At 37.9% G+C, this 25282-nt stretch overlaps 1 protein-coding gene across 2 annotated transcripts in view; it reads left to right on the forward strand.

Annotated features, from left to right (window-relative positions):
* Window positions 1–25282, forward strand: part of CDH9 (cadherin 9) — a 94997-nt gene that overhangs the window by 31798 nt on the left and 37917 nt on the right. For both annotated transcript variants that reach the window (XM_074985951.1, XM_074985952.1), the window contains exon 2: window positions 6924–7218. In XM_074985951.1, coding sequence (XP_074842052.1) covers window positions 6924–7218 — 295 coding nt within the window. The remainder of the gene's footprint in view (window positions 1–6923; window positions 7219–25282) is intronic.

Below are 25282 nucleotides of genomic sequence, written 5' to 3' on the forward strand. Positions count from 1 at the left end.
CACCACTGCCAGGGAGGCACAGAGCCAGCTACCCCTCCCTTCCACCTTCCCTGGGTCTGCTGGCCCAGTGAAGTTTCTTGTAATCCCTGCCTGGAGCCAGATGATGTCACAATATTACACTGACCACAATGTGGTTTTGATACTTGTTACTGACACGTGTATAACTGTTCAGTGTAGACCAAGCCTAAAATTTCCTCTACAGCAATACAGAAAACTCTGTATGCTAAAAGTTAGATTGGCATATGGACAATCTTAAATGTACTGGGAACTAGAAGGCTGCTCGGGAAAAAAAAAATCCATCTGAAATGACTGACCTCATTCAAATATATAAACGGTACATGAAGTATAAATGAGCAGAGATATGTTGAGATGACTGAGATCAGCAATATCTAAATTGCTGAAATACTTGATATGAAAAGACAAAATCAAATCCATCTTGGGCTTGGGCTTAGCTTCGTTTTCCCTAGTATAAGTGTTTGCAGGTTCCATGTTTCCCCTACAAATGTGTGACAAATTTAACCCAAAATAATCATCTTATCTGACACTTTAATTACCTATTGTTTTGCTTCCATGACCAGGAAGATAGTAAAATAAATTGACTGAGAACCCCAAACTCCTTCTCCAAAATGATTTTACCAGGGCACGCAATGAAACACTCGCAGAGCTGCCAAAATGCAGAAAAAGAGCAGACAGCAACAGGGCTGCTTGAACAATTTTATAGTGGGGGTGCTGTGATCCATTGAGACAAACTGTAAATCCTGCATATATTGGAAACCAATTGAAGTCAGGGGCCATTGCAGCAAGCCTGGAATCCCTAGGTCCAGCATCTATGCGCAGCAAGCCAGACTTCACTGTTGTTAAACTGTACATCAGAGCACACAAAATCCTACTGTATGCACTGGCAAGTAAAGGCAGGCTCATACAGCAAACCAAATATTATGATAAAATCCAGAGACATGTAACAGTGTTAAAGTAATAATGATCTATTAAAATGATTTTCCAAAACTAAATAATTCAATAGGGAATGAGGGCCTCATGAAAGGATCTCTTAACTGTTCCTCACAGCGCTACAGAAGTGTTATAGTTCCCTCAGTGATGTTGTGCAACAAACAAAAACTGTGGAAAAGTTGGCATTTTCCATTACAAGCTATTGGATTTTTCAGAGGGAACAGGTGAAGGTAGATGAGCTCTAGCACTGCTGAAACACAAAATGGAGTATTCAGTAACAGTGGGATCAAACAGCCAAGTAGTCTACAGTACTGATAATACAAAGGTGGTAAAGGATCTTCCCACATTAACAAAAAATCCATATTGGGACATGTAGGCTGTGTCTACACTAGCTCCCTACTTAGAAGGGAGCATGGTAAGTAGGGTGTAGGGAGATTATTAATGAAATGAGGGTGCTAGTGTAGACATAGCCAGTGTGTTTAATAATAAATGAGTTGGTAAAGACATTTGGAATCAGAAATGAATGTTCTCACCCCTGTAACTGGAATTATCTCTTTTCTTATTAAATATTTTGAAGCTCCTTACAGAACTGAAAGTTAGTCACTGAGATTTTAAAATCTACAACTTACAGTGTTTAAAGTTATACAGCTGGCAATTAAACGTTTAGTCAAGGTGGTGCTCTCAATTACTGAAAACACTGACTGGTTAAAAAGGACCAAATAAAGCTATATATTCCTACAGGGACTAATTTCTACTACTGATAAATGGCAGAGCTGAATATTTTATCAAAAATTAGTTACTTCAAATTAAAAAATATACCAGTTTGAGTGCTTTAGCGTCCCTTTTGTGTTTGTTTTTATGGACACACACACACACATATGACACCAAATTTGCAAATGTTCCTGAATTATACCTAACTATATATGGGATGACATTTTCATTGGGCTCAACACTATTACTTGTGACATCAATGGCAGGATTGAACTAATTATTTTCTACAAATTATTACTTGGTTTTAGTAAAAAATGTGTATCTTAATAAGAGTTTGACAATGTGTTGTGTTTGTAACACATCCCTCTTTGAAATCATATTTTTATGAGACCCACTCTAGGTTTCCTTTGGAACAGCTGAATCTGGAAATGTCATGGAAGCATTTTTCAATTTTCAATTTAAAATATCTAAATAATTTTGTAGAAGATAAACAATAATGTAATAATCATGCATAAATTGTGATGAAATTAGAGTACATTGGTATAACTGCATTTATAAATAGATTCATTTGGCTGTGAAGATGTACAATACTATCTGCAACCACTATAACAAAAATTATGCAGTACATTCTGGAGTTAGATGATAATGGTTCCACAGCTCCTTTTTATAAAGTCAGTATTTTATCTCAAAAAGAAAGCCAGATAACTGTTAAACATAAAGAACACAATAATGATGTCTAAAACTGTCATTCTGAAAGAGTCCTCTGAATTATGTCATAGGCAGGTGAATTTTCCTGCAGTTTTTAGTGCAAGTAGAAAGATTTTTAATTTTTGTTAGAAAGCAAGGATGCTGAATTTGTGATATAGCTGCAGATTTCACTTCTAGTGATGTTACTGACAGGGTAATGCCAATGGGATATGGAACTCTTTGTCACAGGCTGCCAGTTCAAACATAGCCCCAAATCAGTAATGTCTGGACATCAAATACTGCCTGGCAGATTACATGAAATGAGCAGATTGTCTCTCCACATTTCCTAGCAGGAAGGTAGTCTCTGAACTCAACTTCACTATTGAAACTGATTGACAGATATATGACTAGTTCAAGGAGTGGGCAAGGAAGCTATACTGTTATGGTGGGATCAAAGTACACTGAAGAGGCAGTATGAGCAAACATTAAAAAAAACAAAAAAAAATAAGCACATTCAATGCTAATCCTGATTAAAAAGAATAAAAAGAGCACTTTACTTGCAAGGATTTTAGCTTTAAAAAGAAAAAAACATCTTTTAGCTGCTGTTTTAAGATAGGCTTCAAGCAAATGAATAGTTAATATTTTAATCTTTTTAAACAATGCTTTAACTATTAAAAATTTACTGTGGCACAAATACTTCATGTGATACAATAGCTGAATCATAAAATAGAGATAGTTAAAATCTGGAAATTATAACATTTCAAAATTTGTCTTCATTTAGAATTAGAAAACAAAAAGTGAAAATTTCCTGAAAAAATTATTTTTCAAGTAATGTATTATAAGTCAAAATATTTTATTTCACTGAAATAAAAATTGCTTTGTTCAGATTTCAAATACTTTTAATTTTACATAACCCTATCAATTAAAATATTATAAAATAGTACAGAATTAGAACAAAACATTTTAATTGTATCGTAACATAACATTTCAACAAACATTTTAAAATCATCTAATTTGAAAGGAAAAAAAATCCATTCTGGTAAGTTTGAAATACAACATTTTCATTTTATTCAAATGATTTTTTTTCTGAACAACATTGTTGAAGTTAACACATTCCCAACAAAAAACTTCTCTTTCAAGAAAATAGCAGTTTCCAGTGGAAAAAAAAAATGTCCGGGTGGAAAATTATGGACCTACTATAAAATAACGTAAAAGCTCATAATCAGAGCTGTAAATAACTTGCAAAATAAGATGTACATCCAGGTAAAACTTCACTTGCTTTTTGGGCTTTGTAACAGAAAACAAAAAGCAGCTCAGCGCTTCCTATGAATACTTCACTGAGTTACTGAATTTTAGAATGACGTTCCTATGTGGCATAAGAAAAGTTAAAAGAATTGACCAGCATTTCTCAAAAAGGTTCTTAGTGGAGGTGCAGTGTAATCATCCAGTAGTTTGAAAAATTTTATACGAAATATATATGCAAGCAATCTCATCCTTCTCTATAGGCATTCTCACAGTAATGAGCTATACAAAGTACCTGAACAAAATGCAGCTAGTGTTCTCTCTTCATGTTACCTTCTGCTGTGACCCCCCTCTAACTTTTACCTATTAAGGTGTTTTCTACCGTGGGATGGAAGACACATGAAAATACTTCTGTGCTCCCGGATGTAGTGATATCAATTGCTCATATCATCTGCCTCGATATTGGACAAATGACCATGAAAACTGGGTGTGCTGTATTTAGGTGAGGTATGAGACTGAGATTGACATTACTTCAGGCCAACATCAAGCCTCTAAAAATCCCATGATGTTATTTTAGAAGAAGAGGAACATTAAATCGATAAAATCTGCAACTGGATAATTGCATTCGCTCTTTGTAAATCCCCTTCCCCATGATTTTTCCAAATTGGTACTAATCTTTAAGCTCTTTCTTTGTGAGCTTGTAAGTCCATAATATTTCATATAATGAGCTCTAAAACCTTTCAACAATGTTATGCTATGTTGCCCAAACGTCCTGTGCACTTTGAGCTCCCAGGTTCCTGAGGAGTTTAGGAACTGGAGCTTGTCCAGGGTTTTAAACTTCGCAGTATCATGCCAGGTAGGTAATGGAGAAAATAAGGATCCTGGAATCACAGAAACCACCAGGTCCCATCTTCTCTGCCCCAGGGTCTGCCACAACACTAAATAAGTGGACTAGTGGATTGGAATCCAAGCAGGAGTCCATCAGTTTCAGTTTGCCAAGTTGTCATTTTCCAGCAAGGAAAAAAAAACCAATCCATTAGAAAATTTCTTTTAATTTGGCTTTTTTATTGAGTGTAAGCAATACGTTGAGTTTTATACAAACATAGGGGAAGACAATCATTCTCCAAAGGCCTTACGGTCTCAAGTAGATGCAAGTAAAATAGTGTGATATACTTGCTATAAAGATACCAAGTGGGTGATATGCACAGTCCCTTCAATTTTGTTTGCTTTTCATTAAAAATTAATTTACCATTGGTGGATCACAAATGAAATGACACATGAACTAAATATAGATAACAAGAAGGAATGTTAGTAAAGTGAAGAAAGTCACATGATGAACAATGGGCCAAAGTAACCTCTGGCTTTTCACTGAGGGAGCTGGCTGGGGCCCATACAAAAGGAGAAGGTTTTCAGGGTAGAAACCAATGTAGAAGATATGAAGATGAAAGTGGGAATTCTCTAGTTCATGTCCTGTTATATAGTGTCATTCTTCACTAATTTGACAATTAATTTTACTTCAGTAATTTTAGTTTAATAATATAGATATGAACTACAGTAGTGCAACCAATGGCTGCTGAAGATATTCAATGTACAGGTGAGTGAAACAATCTTTGAGTATTGAGACTGTATATGACTTCCAGTTTACAAATAAGTATAATGACAAGCATATGCATACAATTATTATAGCTATTAGCATCACTTAAACCATTTACAAATTAAGTTACTATACCAACTTCTCTTTAACCTGAGTAATATGAACATTGCGTGAAAACAGTGTTATTTGGCATAACATACAAAGATGAAAAATGCTCAAGCCAAGGCATGAAAGAGCATATGGTATGTAGAAAATTTTAGTATTTAGAACTTTGAATTGGAATTCTGGCTTGCCTTGACATGAAAATAGGATTGCCAGATTCAGCTGGGCAACAGAGGAAACTGAAATGACTTTACTGACTTTACTGACTTCCATGAGATTGCATTCACTTATACTGGGATTGAATGTGGCCTCAAGAATCTTAAGGATTTATCAGTGATTTAATTACAATAATTGTCCCTAACTAAAAACTTAACAGTGAAAATAATAAATTGAAAAGCAGAGGGCATATAAGCTGCTTGTGATAGTAAGTGAAAGCCTGGGATGAAATTCTGTCTCCAGTGAAGTTAAGAGCAAAAGTCTCATTAACTAAAAAAGGTCAGGATTTCATCTCTGACTTCAAAGCCCTCCTTTTAAAATGAGAAGAATAAAAGTAGGGGCTCATCTACACTAACCCCCTCCTTTGAAGGGGGCATGCTAATCAATGCAATCAGGGAATGGCAATGAGGCGCTGTGCTGCATATGCAGCATCTCAGTAGCATAATTTCCACCACATAAACTTTGAAGTTGCTAACTTTGAAGCAGCAGCAGCACCAAACAGTGTAGCTGTGGGCACTTTGACGTACCCACTCAACTTTGAAGTTCCCTTACTCCCAAAACTTTTTGTGAGTAAGGGAACTTTGAAGTTGCATGAGTAGTTTGAAGTGCCCACAGCTACACTGCTTGCTGCTGCTTTGAAGTTAGCAACTTCAGAGTTTGCATGGAGGGAATTATGCTAATGAGGTGCTGCATGTGCAGTACAGCACCATATTGCTATTCCCCGTTTGGGCGGATTAGTTTTCCCCCTTCAAATGAGGGGGCTAGTGTAGACGAGCCCTAGGAGATTTAGCGATGTGGCATCCATTTAATTTTAACGGGAAGATAGCTGCTAAACTCCATGTAATGCTCTGAAAGTTTACTGCCTAGTGTTCTTGTATAAAGAGAGGTCAAGGGAGGCAGTAAATCACGAACTGAAATAAATGAATCCCACGACAAATTGGAACAGAACTGTAAAGATCTTCAGTTAGAACTTTTACATGTGTTGTTAGGAATTACAGAAAGATTAAACCCTTAAAACCAAGCTCTTGCATAAAACAACTGGCTCTATTCTACACAAAAATATTATTTTTATCTTACAAAAAGGAACTTGAGAGTTTTAGATTTCTCTTCTTTTTGATAAGGAGACATCTCTGGGTTTCTGGACAGACTGTTGAAAGACACATACTTTTTGTTATCTTTGGGTTATTATAAATGTTACTGTATTGTCTTCTATATGCCCTTGTGTCCCTGTGAACTTGTTTAGAGATATTTTATGTGTGACTGAGTCTCAAATTTGTAATTTTTCCACCAGTGAGATAGAAGATAACCACTGCTGACCCCAATTACAGTCATCATTTGTACTGATATTCATATATGCTGAATTTTTTGGTCTGTAATAACAATACATATATTTATAGAATTCTTCTTTTCTACCTCCCTGAAGCTACACACTGACCAAGATAAAGGAGATGGAAATTTAAAATACATATTAACAGGAGATGGGGCTGGCAGTCTGTTCATTATAGATGAAAATACAGGAGATATTCATGCTGCAAAGAAATTGGACCGAGAAGAAAAGTCCCTGTACGTACTACGTGCCAAGGCTATAGACAGAAAGACTGGAAGACAAGTGGAGCCAGAATCTGAATTTATCATTAAAATACATGATATCAATGACAATGAGCCAAAATTTACAAAGGACTTATACACCGCCAGTGTTCCTGAAATGTCTGGAGTTGGTAGGTATAACTTATCCTTACATAAAATATAAGAAGCGTTTGGGGATTCAAGGATAAAAGTAGTTCCTCCTGAGGAGAATTGAGAGGCTATTATTTGATGTATTTAACTAGTAATACATGCTTCTGTGACTATCCATTCAATAACTCCTGTGGTTAGGTATGTATCATTGCTGATCAGAAACCTGGATTTGCTTATTTGTTTCATCTCCATCCACTTTTTCTGCTCTTTTCATGCCATGGGTTTCTGTATATCTGTTTTAAAGTCATCACAACCAAATGGGAACGTTTAACAATGGTCTCCCCAGTCACTACCAGCCACTTCTGCAACACTTCAAAATACCATTTCTATCACATGTCCAACTAGTATTGTATAGGAATATTAGTATTCCAATCAGTGGACTATTTCCATTGCTACATATAACAATATGTAAATATGTAAGTAAAGAAATCATTTATGTAACAAAATGTGTTCACAGTAATACCTCAAGTTCATTTTGCTCAGTCCTTCCCACACTAAGCCACTCTGCCTGACTGTTTGTCTAGATCTAAAAATATATGCGGGAGAAGACAGAAGAATAATCATGGCAGTCTAAGATGATTTTTCTGACTGAAATACATGTTTAACAGCTATTCACAATGGCAAATATGAAGTGCTTGTGAGTAGTAGGGTGAGGAATATATTCTTGGAAGAAAATATTTCTCTGTTATTTGTTTATGTGATGGAATACTTCAGTCATTAGCTAACAGCATGCCACTATAAGCATTCATCAGAAGCTGTCGTAATTACCTAAAAGTCTTATTGTTTCTCAAATAGAGATGATCTCTCCAACAGAGAGAGGTGGACGTAAAGCACGCATACGAAGCACGGCAACTGGATTTTGTGGATTTATCTATTGCTTGATCACCATGGTTTAATGTCATGATCTGAATTATCAGTTCGGCAAAATAGCATTGCCAAGAGTGACAATAAAGTACCAATAAGCATTTCTGACAGATACGTATGTTCTCAAAATAACTTCAAGATGTTCACTGCTGGCCTTGACAAAAGTGGCATAAGTATGAAGGTATTAACCCAAACTTCATTTTGTTGACATGAAAGGTGAATTCCCACATTAGTTTAGGAGCTGTAATGAATACCAATATTGTCTATCTTAACGAAGTTTGGAAAATAGAAAATAAATGCAATTACTTCCAATTGTGTGGTTAGGTTTATTTTTATGAGCCTGTCAAGAAATAAGGATTTGAGAATAATGAGAAATCGTGTGCTACATTATGGACTAACAGATTTTTTGGAGCATAAGCATTCTTGGGCAAAGACTCACTTTGTCAGATGCATGGGTCTTTGCCTGGGAAAAGCTTATACTCCAAAAAACCTGTTAGTCTATAAGTTGCCACAGGACTTCTTGTTGTTTTTGAGGATACAGACTAACACAACTAATCCTCTGATACTCATTTCAGAGAATGCTTCTATATATATTTTTTTTTTCATTTAAATTTTATTTCAAAAGGAAAAACCTCAATGGGGTAGGTAGGCATCAAAAAGAAAGTGTCCAGTTCTAACCTCTTGCATATCAATACAATCCCATTAGAGTCAGTCGGGAATGATAGAGAACAAAATAGTATCCAGTTTCTTGACAGTGGAAGTGTCTGTCTATGAAATATCCCAAGACTGTGGTGAGGGTGGTAATATAAATATAATTCTATGGGGATGCAGTAGCTAGACCTCTGAACATGCCTCAGACAAATTGAACATAGGGCACTTTGGCAGTAAAAGCAACAGTTTACTTACAGATGTTTGTGGCCTCAAGTAAATGAATTGAAAACAAAGGTTATTATGCAGAAAGTGTGACCACTTCTCTTGTGTCTAGATGACAATATTTATATTTTATATAAATATAACAATCAGATCTAGCCCCAAGATGTAGTACAGTGCTATACTTTGATGCAATACACTTTCCAGGAGACTAGAGCATTGTTGTGAAATTTAGATAAACTGTGACAGTATAAAATATGATAATTCAAAATACTGTCAGCAAGGGATGTGATGATCCTACAAACCATTCAGTAACTAGAATAATAGGTGTAAAAGTGGTGATTCTCTTGCAAGAACTTAAGTTGCTTAGCTCAGCAAAAAGTAGGCTGAAAGGGGAGACGGTTGCTTCCCATAAATATGTCCTGAAGGAAAGGAGCTATGCAGAGTAAAGGAATAAGATGGCCTGAGATCAAATGTGTATAAACTTTCCATGATTTATATTGGCTGGAAATTAGAAGATTCCAGCCAGTAGAGCAGTGATGTTTTGGAACAGCCTCCTAGTAGTGGTAATAGAGGAAAACAGCCTAGCTAGTTCTAAAATGGAGTTTAAAAAATTATTAATGGGATTATACGATGTGGTTGCCTGAAAAGGTAGTGAACTGATCTTGAGAACCCAGGCCATCTCTGCATAGTCCTATGCTCCAGTCTAGTTACATAAGTTACATTAATTTAAGCCAAATAATAGGGCACAGACAAAACAGGAATAAGGGAGAAAAGCAAGGTATTATGTCAGAAATCATACCCAAAATATACATGATATATTTTAATACAAGAATACTTGAAAAATGACTGTGCAACTAGAAATGACACACATTCCATCTATATTGCTAAGGTCTGTACTTCATTTGGGCTACATTCAGTAACCAGTGCATTACTGAAATGCCATTTAAGTAGGTATAATCTCTTTGTTTTTCAGTGTCTAGTATTTACCGTTCATCTATATTGTTTTCTTTGTTGCTGTCTGTACAGAACAATCCATTTCTTTCTTGAAATAATGTTTGTCATAATCACAGCATAGCATTATTTGTATTATCCATACATTTAATTAATTTATGCCTCTCATTCAGTATTTGTGGTAAATACTTGGTATTAGTGAATTATAGAAGTACAGAAGAGAAGTCCTGAGAGATAAATTAGATTAGAAAGTAGACTGAAGGTCAGAGCTTCTAGCTGCAGTTTTCTTAGCAATGTGTCTGGTTCCAAATACACAGCCAAATTCAAAATCCCTGTGTGGTGATGAGAAGAAGATGTTTGAATTTATCAGGCATTGCACTGGGAACCTGTGGCAGAGACAATGCTAATTTTCTGAGGGAAAAGGGTTGTGTAAATTAGGAAGTGGGGGAAAATCACCAGCTATTAAGAAGCACTCAAGTCCGACAGAGATCTGTTAGGGATGCCAGTATTACTAAGGTAATGCTGAATCAGGCAGTAAAGAGGAGGATAGAAAATATAGCAGAGACGGAGAAGGGTACAAGATAAGATCATCACAGCAGTACATTCCAGAAATTGAAAAGGTGTTAGAATTACATAAAATAGGCAAACACTCAAAACAAAAAATTATAAATATTGTGATAATAGTATGAGAAACTTAAGAGCAGAATAAGAGAATGTCTGGCTATGGACAAATATCAGAGGGGTAACCGTAATAGTTGCTATCCACAAAAACAAGAAGACCTGTAGCACTATGTAGGTTACAGATATGTTGGAGCACAAGCATATATTGAAATGTGTCTTATGAAGTGGGTCTTTGCCAATGAAAGCTTACGCTCCAATATATCTGTTAACTTATAAGGTGCCACAGGACTTCTCATATTTTTTGGCTATAGACAAGTACCTTGTGTAACACAGTTGAATAACAAAATCAGTGCATTCTCCAAACTTTACAATGAACACGTAAGGTCCAAGTTGTTGAAAACTTTCACCATGCATAAAAGGTTCAATAGAATTTAATGAGAAATATTTCTGACTGGAAGAATACAGTAATATCTATTTGGATGTAGGTCTCCTGTGGCAGGAATGCTAGCACAAGAACAAGATAAAACAAACAAACAAACAAACAAACCAGGGAGAAAAAGTCACCTTTTATTCTTTATCCCAATACTCTCTCCAAAAATACATTTTGGCAGAAACTTTCCAATCAGGTCTAGTAAATATATTAATAGGACGTTACCGACACTGCAGACAGATGATATATCCAGTACTAAAGGATGTGCAAGTACACTAAACTACCAATCTACATGGCAACCTCCACATAAATCAAATTTTGTGGGGGTGGGGAGAGGGTAGTCCCCCGAATTCCCCTGGTTGGGGGAAGCGGGTGGCTGGAGTCTGTGCTCCAGCCAGCAGCTGCAGCTCCCCCTACAGGCAAGCAGGAGCAGGGTTAGGAGTAGGGTGGGTTGCCTCCTGCTCCAGCTGCCAGCCATGCAGAGGAGCCAGGGCTCCCCTGCCACCTGCTCCCCATCTGCAGCTCAGCTTGGCACTGGGGCTGCTCCAGCCACACTGTGTCTTGGCCCTGGGGCGGCTTGGGTGGCAGCAGCTCCAGCTGCGGCACTGGAGCCCTGGGCTGCTCCAGCTGTGCCTCTCCAGCACTCCCAGCATTTCAGTGCCAGGCAGCCACAAGCAAGGAGCTGCCTCCTAAAGCACCCTGGCCGTGCAGGGTAAGTGGAGAGGTGAGATACTGGAAAGCAAGGTCCCCACCAGACTCGACTCGTGTTAATATGAAAATGCGTAAGTAGAGTCCATGCAAAGCGAGGGTCTACTGCACCAACAAAATCTAATCTGCCATCAGTAGTGGGTGACTTCAACTATTTTCATGCCAGCTTGTTAAATGACATGTCAGGATACTGTAGTCCTTGATGTCTTAAATGATTGTATCTTGGATTAGCTGGGTCAAGAGCATAAAAAAGGGGAGTTTGGTTTTAACTTAGTTCTCTGTAGCAAAAGGAAGTTAACTCAAGAAGGAAGTGTTGCTGAGCCACTAAGTAAAGCTGACCACATTTTTTTGTGTCACTGACCTTACTAAATACTTAGGGGTACTGAACTTTAAAAAAGAGGCATATTTTTTTAAAATGAGTAAGTTAGTCAAAAACACATGGTCTATGTCTACATGAGAAGCCTCTGTCAACAGAAGTGACTGTCAGGAGGGATTTCCCAGCAAAACTTCCGTTGACAGATTCAACAGAGATCAGCCAGACTGTCCAGAACAGCTTACCAGAAGCTCTGCATAAAGGTCTGCCCAGTGAGCCAGAAACCTGTCTGTTGACAAAAGGGCCCTGGAATGTCTACAGGGCTGGGTTGTTAACAGCACATTGTTGAGAGAGGAGTTCTACCTGAATGGGGAAAGGCATAATGCTGCTGGTGGATGTGCTGGGTTTTGTTGACAAACTGTCTACAAAGCATATTTTGTGTGTTGAGACTCAATGTTTTTTTTTCCCAACAAAAGCCCAATTTTGCCAGGAAAAGCCTCTCGTGTAGATATATCTAAACAGAATAAGCAAATTCTCCTTGAAATTAACTCCTATACAGAAGGACTGGAGGACAATAATTGTTGTAACTACGTTTTGAAGTAGTATCAGGGTGAAATATGTAATATAGGAATATAGGAATTACAGACCAGTGAGTCTTTCTTCAATACTGTGTAAATGCATTCAAATAAAAATTTCAAAGTTATTGAAAAACCTAGACTAATATGTCATGTTAGGGACAAGCTAGCAATTGCTGTAAAGACAAATCAAACAAATATCTTGGCTGAATAAGGAATGGAACAGAAATGAAAACTGAAGATTTGCAAAGAATTATGTTCATCAAACTATAAAACAGTGGTTGTCAAAGCAATGAGGAGTAAGTTTTGGCCCCAAGGAAGTCAAAGATGCAGTGTCTACACTGCCCTCCTGCCTCCCCTGTGCCACTTCTAGAAGTGGCATGCTAATAAGCGCAGTGGATGATGCAAATGAGGCCTGGATTCAAATGTCTTGCACCTCATTGCATAATCCCATGAGATCTGGCATCGGGGAGAGCTTCTTCCAGACTCCAAAACAGGAGTGTGGACACGGTTCCCTTGGGGATGCACCAGAAGACAACCCCCCTTCTGGAAGACCCGAACATTTGAAGAAGAAGAGGTGGGGCAGTGTAGACATGGCCAGAGAGTGTTTCTATTGACTTCAGTAGGACCATGATTTCATCCCTGGAATATGCTGTTCTGGTCAGCCAGTCTCTCCATAGAGACTACTGAAGAAAAAGAAGAATTACGAGATGGGTGATAGAAATGAGCAGAAGGTTAGACATACTTCTACATGTTGAGAAACTAACATGAGTGTGTCTCCAGTGTGGTCAGGACTTCACACAAGGGTTGTTCAGTTTTTATAGCAGATGGTGAATGTATATGAAACTATGAAGCACTTATGACTGAAACTGAGTGATGTTATTTAACATTTCTGATAGAAAATCAAAGGGAAACAAATTCAAAGGAAGAAGCTTGAAGGATAAAAGGAATATCTATTTATTTGAACAGAGTAGAATTAAACCAGGAATCCACTGGGCAATAAATATCTTATAGGAGCTAAAATGTATTCTATTGTTGTCCATTATGGGGATTTTTGCCCTTTATTGGCTGCTCGCAGAGTTTCTACAGCATACTGGAAGAAACAATTGGCAGACATTGTATGACAATTCCTTTATTCCAAAGAACACAAAAGAAGCACATAGGTGGAGGTGATTATTATTTGCACTAAATTGGAAAGTGGAAATATGACAAGAAATGTATTCTGTGAAGAGTCCAAAAATTTGAAAATCCTGTAGTACCTTCCAACCTACATAATCAGAGGGTTTATTAAATAGTAATGGAAATTGGGAAAAAAAAACTCTCAGCAATGTCATTTAAACTGAGGCTTTTGAGAAATAATCCATAAAGGAAAAAGCAAAATATAAGTTATTCTAGCAAATATGTCCAAATAGTTGTAGCTTCCATTTTATAACTTTCTGCAGCAGGTTCTCTTTTGGCTGTATCTTCCAATACAATTCCTCTTAATCTTAATCTTTCAGTCAGTATCATCATCAGCACCTTAGCGAGATGACTTATTAGGACAATTCTTCATTGGTGACCTTCTGCATCCATCCTATTCTCAGAATCTTTCTATGACAACTCCTTTTGAATGCCAATATTCTTCTTTTTGAATCTTTCGTTATCACCCATGTCTCACATCCATACAATATGCTGCTGAATACACACATTTTCAAGATGTCCAGCTTTTTGTCCATTGCTGCACAATCTCCTCCCTATTCATGAGCACTTCTTCGTTCTCATCTTTGATTGCCATCTGCTTCAGTTGCCATTTCCTATTAATATTCCTAATTGTCTTATATACCTCCTTGGTATTACATTTGCCGTAACACCTCTCTGTAACTTCACATTGCTCCTCTAACCATTGCTAATTGCTTTGCTTTTCCAGGTCTTATCCATCGCCTTCAAACTCGCTCTTGCTTCTGCTATTCTAGTTGCTATTTTCTTCTTACAGTCTAGATCATACATTATGTTGCTCCCCAGATATGTGAACTTCTCTACATTTTCTAGTTCAATACCATCAACACTGATCTTCCTTCCTGTTTCCTTATCTCCAAAAACCATTCTTTTTGTTTTATCGATGTTCATAATCAGTCTGTACTACTTCCCATCTTCACTTAACACCTGCACCATATTTGCTAGCTTCTCCTCATCTTCCTCAACGATAACTATATCATCCATGAACCTCAAGTTGTTAATTCTTTTCCTGTCCACAGATATCCCTTCTACCTCTTCCCTGATCTTGTCCATTGCTCTTTCCAGATGTGCGATGAAGATACTTGGAGATATTGGATCTCCTTGTCTCGTACCTCTACCTGATTTAAACCAACTTCCCAACTCCCCGCATGTTCTTACCGCTGCCTCCGCATTATCATTGATATCCTTCAACAACTGTATCAGTCCACTATCCACTCTGTATGACTCCAACACCGCCCAAGTCACTTTCTGATCTATACTGTCAAATGCCTTTTGAAAATCGACGAAGCAAGTGTATAAGTTTTTATTCTTTCATTGAGCTTTCTCCTCTATCAGTCTTAGTTCCAATATCTGCTATATGGTACTTCTATCTTTTCTGAACCCTGCTTATCATTTCCAGGGCTCTTGTTGTTCTTTAGTCATTTCACTGTTTTGTTTTTTTTTGTTTTACTCCCTCCTTCAAAATATTGCTCTCAGTCTCAATGCTCAGGAGAGATATCTCTTTCAATTCTTCAATCAGTTTCTCTGAGACACTCAGATCCAACTGTGCTTTGTATAGATCAGTGCAATATCTCATCCATTGCTGCACAATCTTCTCCCTATTCATGAGCACTTCTTCATTCTCATCTTTGATCGCCATCTGCTTCAGCTGCCATTTCCTATTAATATTCCTAATTGTTTTATACACCTCCCTGGTCTTACATTTGCTGTAACACCTCTCTGTATCTTCACATTGCTTCTCTAACCATTGCTCCTTGTCCTTTCTGGCTGCTTTCCTTTCCTCATTGCGTTTCATCCTATACTACTGTTCTTCCAACTCAGAAATATCTCTTCTGATCTTCAACACTCTCTTCTCTTGAACCAACTTCAGTGTCGCCTGGGTAATCCACTTCTTATTGATCTTTTCTTCTTCTGGAACAGTCTGCTGAATTGCCTTTTCTATAGTGATGGCTAACCCTGCAACTCACATATCTAGGTCTTTCTCTGTAGTGATATTCTGAATCTCGTCTTTGAGCGCTGTTCTGTATGCATTCCCTGTTTCTTCCTCACATAGCCTTTCCACATCTCTTCTTTTCTTAAACTGTGTCTTACATTTTCTTTTGTGTTTTATCTTGATGTTTGCATTCACTAGACTGTGGTCTGAGTCTATATCCACTTTTTGGAAAGTTCGGCTCTGCTGTTCTGATGTTATCCATCTTCTTATCAAAATCATATCTGTCATGTTCTTGAACTTTCCATCATTAGATCACCACGTCCACTTCCTACAGTCCTTTTGTTGGAATCTCGTGTTGCAGATCACCATCTCATGCTTTGTAGCAAACTCTAACAGTTTGTCACCTTGTTTGTTTCTTTCTCCATATACAAAACTTCCTATGACTCTCCCTCAACCTTCATTATCTGTTCCAACCTTCGCATTACAATCTCCTCCAAAGATCAACACATCTTTCTTCGGTGTCTCCTCCACTGTCTCTGTCAAGTCTTTATAGAATAGCTCAATCTTTTCCTCTGTACGGTCCGATGTGGGTGCATACACCTGAATGACTGACATGTTGAATGGTTTTACTTCGAATCGCGCTACCATCATTCTTGCACTCGCTGATTTGTATCATAATAATGCTCTTCTAGCTGTTTTGCTAAGAAGGAATCCAGCTCCTGCCTCATGCTTCATTTCATTTCCTGACCAAATGACTTCGCAACCGCATATTTCTCCTGATCCCATCCAACGCATCTGTGCCAGTCCAAGCATATCATATCAGTATCTTTCCATCTCCTTCTGAAGCAGCTCTAATTTTCCAGTTGCCCACAGCGTTTGGATGTTCCATGTTCCAATGGACAGCATATGTGTTAGCTGTAATTTTCTTTCGGTAGCCAACTTATTGACCCAACCCTGATCGCTCAATTGTTATCACGAACCTTGTTTATCTGGGCGACGTCTGAGCTGGCATATTTTAACATTTAGATGTACTGGCATCAGATTTCATTCGTATTGTTGTTTGACAGTCGGTGCATTGACACACATCAGACCAATCCTCCTCCTTCATCCAATTAATAAGGAAAGATGTAATATTAAGTCAAACTCTGTTTATTTATCATTCAGCTCCATTCATTTTAGTTAAATTGAACTGCTGCAACTGAGGGTTTTCTAATTTCTCTCTCTCTGTGTCTTCATACACACACTTCATATCTAAACTCAGATAACATCTACACTAGCCCCTTTCTTTCAGAAGGGGCATGGTAATGAGAGGTTTAGGTAGATGCTAATGAGGCTCTGACATGAACAAGTAGTGCCTCATTAACATAATGGCAGCCATATGCAACTAGAAACTGCCACTTTCAGTATGCACACTGCCCATGTAGATGGGCGGGGGCTTTCAAAAGGACCCCCTGAATTCAAAATCCCCTTCTTCCTATTTTGTTTTAGAAAGAAGGGGCTTTTAAAGTCAGTTGGGTCCTTCCAAAAGGCCGCTGTCTTCATGGGCGGTGTGCGTTCCGAAAGCAGCACTTTCAAATCAAATGCAGCCACCATTATGTGAATGAGGTGCTGCATATTCCTATCAGCATCTCATTAGCATATTACAAACTGCCTCATTATCATGCTGCTTCCGAAGGAGGTGGCTAGTGTAGATGCAGCTTTAAAGATTCTTTTAAAAGTCTCTACTTGCATACACCCTAATGAATTTCAAAAAACCTGCAGTAAAAGGTGTGCTTTAGAGTATTCTCATCACCTTTCTTCCTCATTGGCTGTGTCTACACGTGCACGCTACTTCGAAGTAGCGGCACTAACTTCGAAATAGCACCCGTCGCGGCTACACGCGTCGGGTGCTATTTCGAAGTTAACTTCGACGTTAGACGGCGAGACGTCGAAGTCGCTAACCTCATGAGGGGATCGGAATAGCGCCCTACTTCGACGTTCAACGTCGAAGTAGGGACCGTGTAGACGATCCGCGTCCCGCAACGTTGAAATTGTGGGGTCCTCCATGGCAGCCATCAGCTGGGGGGTTGAGAGATGCTGTCTCTCCAGCCCGTGAGGGGCTCTATGGTCACTGTGGGCAGCAGCCTTTAGCCCAGGGCTTCTGGCTGCTGCTGCTGCAGCGGGGGATTCATGCTGCATGCACAGGGTCTGCAACTCGTTGTCGGCTCTGTGTATCTTGTGCTGTTTAGTGCAAGTGTGTCTGGGAGGGACCCTTTAAGGGAGCGGCTGGCTGTTGAGTCCGCCCTGTGACCCTGTCTGCAGCTGTGCCTGGCACCCTTATTTCGATGTGTGCTACTTTGATGTGTAGACGTTCCCTCGCAGCGCCTATTTCGATGTGGTGCTGCGCAACGTCGATGTTGAACATCGACGTTGCCAGCCCTGGAGGACGTGTAGACGTTATTAATCGAAATAGCCTATTTCGATGTGGCGACATCGAAATAGGCTACTTCGATGTAGGCTTCACATGTAGACGTAGCCATTATGTCATCTTAGGGAGTGATAACTCGAAGGACATTGATTATTTCACATCTGAAACTCATACAGGGACCATAGAATTTTACAGGAAAAAAAGTTGCAGAGAACAGATTTTGCTTTTGATAAATTTTGAGAGATCTATAGATCTATAGATTTGCTTAAAGATATATAAGAATAATTTTGATGATGTGTCTAATATTTAGCATATTTTAAAACGCATCGCATCTTTAAATTCCCTCAAGGAATATTGTGATGCTGTATGGAGTGAAATACTTTTTTCCCCCATATCAAGTGCAAGACAGTAAGGAATAAATATTATCCTCATGACCTTGCTATGTTCTACCATGACCCATTCTGAGAAAATTAGGTTACAGTTGGCATTTTGAACGTCACATGAAAAGTTTCTAATCTGCTATATAGTGATGCAATCTGTAGTTTTGTCAGTTGCGTGCATGTAATATGTATATTTACCTTTTTCTGTTTTTTTAATTAAGAATTCTTTAATATTCATTACGCAAGTATTTCTTAGAAATTTTGAGAGATTTTTCACAGGAAAGTGAAACGTGGCTTTTCTATGCTCATTTTTTTAAAATAAATTAAGGCAGGAAAACAAACTAATTTCCATTTTTATTAATTTGCAGAACAATTCATATATATTTTACAGTGGATTTGAGCATGTTTTGGTACTGATACAACTCTGGAAGCAACTCTTTCTACCCAATAACCTTATACTTCTTGATCATCAGCAATTTATATGAGACTCATTGCTAGCATTAATTGTAATTGAAGATGAATAGTCTTCATTGGGGAAAACTCCAGGTTTATCTGTTCATTTTTGGTTCCCTTTACAGGAAAACAAATCCACTGAGGCCATGTTATTCTCTAGTCCTATCTGTATTCTCAAAGTATGCTTATTTCTTCCAGAGTTATTATTATTTAAAATAAGTTATACACTCCCATATACAAGAAGAAGAGCATTTTACTGACAAAATGACAAGACTCTGCTACAAAGAATTTATAGCCACAGGTTTTGATCCTGCAGGTTCTTTGCAGACAGACTCTTTTACATGGAATTCAGTAAGACTTTGTGCAGGTGCAAAGCTCCTCCTTCATGGATTTGATTGTAATCAAGGTCTTAATTCCTTGCATAGATTTGACATGCAATTATGCATATCTTTTTTTGCCTACTGTAACATCAAAAGGGCTTTTCAGCTACAAAAAGGATTTTTGGACTGCAGGAGAGAGATCATACCATGTAAGGAAAAACCATGATAAATTGGATTCATTAAAAAAAAATCCCAAGTTATCATATCCCAAAGAACTACTGCCATATGGATGGGCCACAGATCTTCTTGTAGAGCTTTGCTAATTTTATATGAACATGAATCACTTCACCCACCACTGAATTATAAGCATCCCTGATATAAGAGAACAGGAACCATATGGAAAACCAGCGCAGCAGAGGATAGGGGATGGAACTTGCTAGTAAACCCTCATATCTCCCCAAAATAATATGGAATTATTTCCGTGGTTTCCATGATTTCTGCACATAAAAGAGAAAGAGTTTGTGTAGTTGACTAGCATAGACTATTACATCCATGTTAAAACTAATTTTATCAGACTCTGAATTTGTTTGATGTATCCATTTTCTTCCCCTTCCCTTGAGTATTTGTTCAAATATAGCACTCTAACCTCTGGACAAAAATAAAATGGACTTAAAGTCCACACACCAGCACTTCTCTCTCACCTCTCATGGTGACACTGCAGGGGAATACTAGGGAATATAATCTGGCTAGCAATGGCATCCTTAGCCTTTCCCTTTCTGATTGATGCCCAGGTAGAAGTTAAAAATCCTGTTGGCACTATGAAAATAGTAAAGGACAAATTCATTGTATTGGTTAGTATTTCCTTTTGCACTATAAGTATGTTTTAAGACTGTGACCTGCAGTCAGCATGTTAACAGTATGGTTTTCCTTATACTAGCTGTACTACAAATAACTAACCCATTGCTTCAGTAGGTATTTCAAATAATGGCTCCAATTAAGCTTGGTCATGTTAATATAGATGTCAGAGGGGTAAGGGTGTAAGAAGCAACTTATCTACCCCAGTACCTTATAAACATGCAGGGAATGGCCACTCTTGAGTTGTAAATGGTGGAAATTGCAGTAAATGGGGTCAAGAATCACTGCCTACAGTGGAAATTGCTCATGACTTGAACAAACCCTGTTCACATCACACCCGATCGTACAACAACAGGGCCAGTCAAAGAATACCTTTGAAATAGAACACTATACTGTCTATAGGCACTTGGGGTGATTACCTTGGTAACAATAATTTCTCCTTCTGTGTTGTCTTGGAGCACAGATTCCTCCCCTTTTCCAGTCCTCCATACCGCATAAATTCATAGCTTAACCTCTGCAGACAAAAACACTTTATGAAACAAACTTCTAACCTCCCTGAGAGTCTGCTATGAAAAAATAAATCCATTCTGCATAGGTCTCCATGCATTTTGGCTCAGCAGCAGTTTATGGAGTTATGGCAATAACTGGAATTGACTAGTCTAATTTTAAATATATGTGAGTTGAGAAACTCATTCCAAAATAAGATAAAGCCATAGTTCTATTACGTTACATGAACATACATCTAAGTATTATTTTAATTTGTTCTATTATATTTCATCTTTTATTTACTAACTCTAAAAGCCTGGGCCTAACATTGCAGTGCTTTCATAGGCAAATCTTCCACGGAAATCAAATGAAAAGAAAAAAAACAGTCCAGCAGCACTTTAAAGACTAACAAAATAAGTGCTACTGGACTGTTTTTTTGTTTGTTTTGATAGAATATAGACTAACACGGCTATCTCTCTGAAATCAAATGGAAGCTAAAGTGGCCCAGCCATTCTGAAAAATACTACCACCTATTTTGCATGCCTGAGTTCGAATTTCTGTGAGTAACTTTGGGTATCTGAATTTGAAAATGTCAGAACTATTGTCTAAGAACATGTTAAAATGAAGCACATCAAATTAGTCTCTTTTGTGAACAGAATACAAAGGCAATCTCCTTCCACCAGATTTCCCCTACACTTGTTGAGTGTTTCCAAAGTGTGCAAATAAGATCTCTTTATAGTGTGATGCAAAACAATATGTTGCAACTTATTTTAATACAATATAAATTAACATAATTAAGCATCACATACAACACAGCACAGACAAAGATGCTTCAAAAATAATTTCCAGTGTTCAATTATGATAAAGGACAAATCAAATAGACTACTCACAGCCTACAAACAAAAAGCCAAAATTCTGATTTCCTCACTTAAGCTGAGGAACCTTTTTTCTATAGTGTACTAAGGGACTGCCTCCTCAGAGAGTAAAGTTACTATGTGTTTTTAGTGATGGCAGGAATCTAGCAGTAGCTCTGCTGCAGGACAGCTATGCTGATCTAATATTGCTAAGAAACACAATTGAACTTCTGCCCTTAAAGTCTATCATGTTTTTTTTTTCTTCTAATGCAGACATTAAAATTAATTTGAAAGTAAGGGGAAAAATCTGAAAGTCTGCACATTATTGGGTGTTCTGTTGCTACATAAACCTGTTTTCATTTTAAAATAGCATTACTTAACCACACTGTTCAGTTTTGCTAATAGAAGCGTTTTCTACGAGGCAAACGGAGACAAAACTAATACTTTCCTTTATGATGTGTACACTAAATGAAGTAAATAAATGCTAGGGATATAACATCAATATTCCAGAAATATGCTTCTATGATCCGTTAGTGGTGGTGATTCAGCATGGGTGCGTCTACACTAGGAATTAACTTCAAAGTTAGGCACTACTTTGAAGTAGCCACCAGAGAATCTACACACATTTTTTTTTTCCTTTACTTTGAAGTTAACTTTGAAGTAGGGAGCCCAACTCTGAAATCCTTACTCCATTCCCAGGAATGAAGTAGTGCCCTACTTTGAAGTTTAACTTTGAAGTAGGGTGTATGTACACTCTCAACTTTCAAGTTGCTCACCTTGAGGTTGTACTTTGAAGTAAGCAGCCTCCAAGTTATTTTTTGTAATGTAGACACAGCCCATGAGTTCCATATGACAATGAAATTCTATACTATGGTAATATTGTGAATTTATTTACCACGTTTACTGTAAACTACTCCTATATTATTCCCAGTGATGTTTTACCTAGTCTATTCTTGAGTATGTGCAGTAAGAGTACATCTACCATCTTCTGGCACATCATTCATGTAGCCTATAACATTCCCACTGAACAGGCCAGATTCAGAGGTGCTGAACATCTGAGACTCCCCTCAAAATCTACATTCAAGTGCTCAGTACTATATCAGAGCAAAATCTTTTGCCCAAAATATTTTTCACTCCAAAGTCCAGATTTGAGTCATATGAAATTTTTAGGAAGTTTGCATCACTTTTGCTGAAATTTACAATCAAAATATGTCCCAGCCAATGTCTTGTTCTCATCTTTTCAGAATGAAACATTTGATTTCCCTTCTTAAGGGCTAAACCTAGGGCTTTGTCAACAAAACTCGCAAAGCATCTATACACAAAATGTGTTTTGTCAGCAGAAACTGTTGATATAAAAGCTGTGTAAAAATTCCAGGGGGCCCTTTTGTCAATAGGAATGTTTAGTTAGTTAGTTCCCAACATTCTCTCTGTAGACGGTTGTTAAAGTTTCTTTTCTGCAGAGCGCAGACTCTCGGGTCTTCAAAAGAATGTCCCAGTAACAGCTGGTGTGGGCCATTCTGTTAAAGACCTGAGAGTTTGCGTTACGCAGAAAAAAAGAAAAAAAACAACAATCTATGGAGGGAATGTTCAGAACTAACATTCATATTCAAATTCAACACATTAACACATGGTTTAAACAGGCACAGCAATTACCTGATCCATTATAAGGACTCTTTCATATACATTGATGTTTGACCTAACGCTTACTTCCTCACCTCTCATTGCCCCTCTTTCTGCTCTTCTATATGATTTGCCAACAACGATGACAATTTTTCTGATTTGTCAACCTTGATAACAATTTTTGGACCTCTGTGTTATATGTATTGAGTCTGTTCTGGTAAGGCTATAAATCTGAAGAAGTGGGTCTATCCCAAAAAAGCTCCTTGCTTAATAAATTATTTTGCTAGTCTTTAAAGTGCTACATGACTGCTTTTTTTGTTTTGATAGGGTACAGCCTAACACGGCTACCTCTCCGTTACTATTCAGCATTAGACTAAGTGCAAATGTGACTTTTAACATTTAAATTTAAACCCTGTGGAATATGTTACCTTGATCTTGTTTCTGACACTTTGGAAAATCAAGTAGACTGATATTTTCAAATATTAGAATCTAAATAAGATTCTGTAGACATGGGGAAGTTGGTAGACTTAATATATCCTGACGTTAACAAAACTTTTGTTAAAGTCTCCCTCGGTATGCTTGCCAGCAAGCTACAGAAGTATGGATTGAATATAGGGACTGTAAGGTGGATAGAAAGCGGGATAGAAAGATGTCAGGCTTGACAGCTACTGATCTATGACTTGTTGGTGGCTGGTATCAGGTGGACTACCCCAAGCCTTGGCTCTGGGGTTAGTTTTGTTCAATATCATTATTAATGACCTGGATGAGGGGATGTATGGCACCTTCAGTAAATATGCAGATAATACTAAACTAGGGGGAGAGGTTGATATGCTAGAGGGTAGGGATAGTTCTAGGGAGACCAAGACAAATTGGAGGATTGGGCCAAAGGAGATATGATGAGGTTTAACAAGTACAAGTTCAGAGTCCTGCTTAGCATGGCAGCATCACAAGCACTGCAACAGGCTGAGAAGCAAATGGCTAAGCAGAAGTTCTGGAGAAAAAGACCTCTGCATTATAGCAGGTTATAAGATTGATATGAACCAGCAGTGTGCCCTTTTAACCAAGAAGGCTAATGGTATCCTGGGGTGTTTTAGTAGGAACATTGCCAGAAGATCTATGGAAGTGATTACTTCACTTTATTTGGCACTGGTAAGGCCACATCTGGAGTATTGCATGCAATTCTGGATTGTTATTATAAAAAGGATGTGGATGTACTGTAGAGAGTCTCTTCAAAATTTCACAGCTCTTTGTTATCTTTTCCAGAGACAAAGTCCACAGTATCTAACCAGCACAGCAACAGAATGCTTTCATGAATCACAGATTAAATTAATGTAAATTTTACTTACCAATAGAGCCTTTATTTACAGCAATCATATTGAAAATAACTGTTAGCTGCCGTTACATTAATATTTACAGAGCCAGGCTTTGTCAACACACAAACAGGAGTTGAACCCCTAACCTTCTGCAGCAATTTCAATCCTCCTTCCCCTACCCCGCTATAAATCATTTCTGCCTTCCTTTCGCAAACCCAGACAATGTTTCCCATACTTCAGGTGTGTTGCAGTCAACTTCCTCTCTCCAAAAACAGCAAAGAATGAATTTTTACCCAAATTCCCCAGTGCACAGATGTAGCCTGCTCCCCCTCTGCATCTGAGCCTGTGGATTGGAGTGGAGAAGAAAGGGGTTAAAATTACTTTTTTTTTTATTTGTTGACGGTTTGAAGAGAATTTTAATTCTCTTTGGTAGACCTAAAATGAAACTTTTCAGCTAATGGACAAGTGAAAGAATATACCAAATGAAATGCTGTGTTTGACCAAAAATGTGTTATTTTATTATGACCTTTTAAGGTTTTAATGAAATGAAACTGAAGGATAGTTTCAACATTAAAATTATTTTCAAATTGGAAAAATATTTTCTTTAGAACATGTCCAAATAAAACATTTTGGTCATGTCTAACCAGCCCCCTCCCTTCCAGAAAGGGCGAGGTAATGAGCAAAGGGTAGTCTTCACATAAGGCATGGATTTAAACATCTCAAGCTTTATTTGCATATTACCACAAGATTTCACTTCTGGAAGTGCCCCTTCCAGAAGCTACAGAGCTGTTTAGATGGGCCCCTTCTGGAAGGAACCCCTCTCTTCTGAAGCCCCCTTATTCCTCAAACATTTGAGGAGTGACAGGACTTTCAG

This window comes from Carettochelys insculpta, chromosome 2 (assembly GCF_033958435.1).
Source record: "Carettochelys insculpta isolate YL-2023 chromosome 2, ASM3395843v1, whole genome shotgun sequence".
Classification (NCBI taxonomy): Eukaryota; Metazoa; Chordata; order Testudines; family Carettochelyidae; genus Carettochelys; species Carettochelys insculpta.